Here is a 1,744-nt window from a genome sequence, read left to right on the forward strand (position 1 = left end):
GTGCATACAGCAAATGAAAAACAAAAAACTGACACTGTTGGTTACAGCAATAATTGTTCCATTTGATTCGTTCAATGGAACGGCCTGCTCATGAAATTAATGTGCAAGTGGCTGAGTACTCCACAGACACACATACCCTTAAAGTAATTCTCAGGGAGATTCATCATGTCAGAGAATGTGACAAGGCTGGCCCCTTTGAAATACAGGTACTACTCATTTTTACCAGCTGACTGGACTGGAGCAACATGAAATAAAGTGTCTCGATCAAGGAGAGAATGTGCCGCCAGGAATTGAACTCACAACCACACGATTGTGAGCCCTGTTGTACTCTTTCGCCCCAACTTTCTCTCACTCTTTCTTCCTGTTTCTTGAGTAAAGCTGCGATGGACTGGCGTCCCGTCCAGCTGGTGGGGAACACATACGCCATAGAAACCGGGAAACCGGGCCCATGAACCTGGCTAAGTTTTGAAAGGGCGCAAAGAAAGAAAAACATAGATACACACAGACATATTGGCATGAGGTGAGTAAAATCAGAGCATCAAACAAAAAACAGTTTGTGGGATTCTGTCCTATGTTGATCATATATTTTTATACCAAGGTCAACTTAGTCTTTTTCCCCACATATGAAGTCGATAAAATAAAAACACCAAACAAAGTACTAAGATTAATATATAAATCACTGAAAATGGTGCCCCAGCATGGGCAGAGTTAAACGACAAACTTTTTTGATAGAATAAAGAATATGTATAATATAAACATATATTACCTCTTGTCTAAAGAGACGAGCAAACTGTGCACAATCCGTACTTTTTATGAAACTAACCACATCACTAACAGTCCAATAAAGAGGGTTTGACAATATATCGACACACATGTCATCATTTTCTTCTTCTTTCTTTATAGATATTTCTTCTTTCGGAGATATTGGCTGCATAAATACAGAAGGAAATGACAATAAATAGAAAAGAAAATATTACAGAATATATATGTGTGTGTGTGTGTGTGTGTGTGTGTGCGTGTTTGAATACAATATACAAATATAGGGAGACAATGTTTATATCTCATAATAAACTCCAATAAAAGAAATGCACAAGCACAAGCATGGCTGTTGAGGTTAAGAAGCTCACTTTGCTACTATGTGGTTCCTGGTTCAATCCTATGACATGGCACCTTGGAAAAGGGTCCTCTACAGTAGCTACAGGCCAACAAAAGCCTTGCGGGTGAATTTGGTAGATGGAAACTTCATAAAAGCACAGGGGACAACTGATGAAGGGAATGTTCTTTATGTTGCATGTTTCGTTTCTCTGTTTTTTTCGTTGTTCGAAAAAAAGTTCATTTTCTATGTTTTTGTATTTTATGTTCTTGTTTCTCATTTTATCTACATTTTTTTAATGTCCTGTACCGATATATATATGCATGTATATATATACATATATATGTAGGTATGTACATATATAGTATGTATATATGCATATATTTATATATTATTATTATTATTATTATTATTATTATATACCCACAACATAGATTAGTAGTTAGCGACTTTGGGATCAAGGCAAAATGGGTGCCCAGAATTAGACAGGCTTGGAGAAGAAGGGTGTGGAAGCTTAAAGACCCTGCAAACGGACAGAGACTTAGAGACAAGTTACTTGAAGCATTTAACGAAATAGAAGGGGATATAGCATTATACAACGTGGAAGACAATTGGAGATTTCTGCGGGACAACCTGTTGAAAGCCACCGAC

At 37.2% G+C, this 1,744-nt stretch overlaps 1 protein-coding gene across 4 annotated transcripts in view; it reads right to left on the reverse strand.

The window, feature by feature from the left end:
• Positions 1-661: 661 nt before the first annotated feature.
• LOC106875852 (scm-like with four MBT domains protein 1) overlaps positions 662-1,744 on the reverse strand; it is a 75,222-nt gene continuing 74,139 nt past the window's right edge. For all 4 annotated transcript variants that reach the window (XM_052973175.1, XM_052973177.1, XM_052973178.1 and 1 more), the window contains one exon: positions 662-928. In XM_052973175.1, coding sequence (XP_052829135.1) covers positions 677-928 — 252 coding nt within the window. In that variant the 3' untranslated portion in view covers positions 662-676. The remainder of the gene's footprint in view (positions 929-1,744) is intronic.

This window comes from Octopus bimaculoides, chromosome 15, assembly GCF_001194135.2.
Source record: "Octopus bimaculoides isolate UCB-OBI-ISO-001 chromosome 15, ASM119413v2, whole genome shotgun sequence".
NCBI classification, from domain to species: domain Eukaryota; kingdom Metazoa; phylum Mollusca; class Cephalopoda; order Octopoda; family Octopodidae; genus Octopus; species Octopus bimaculoides.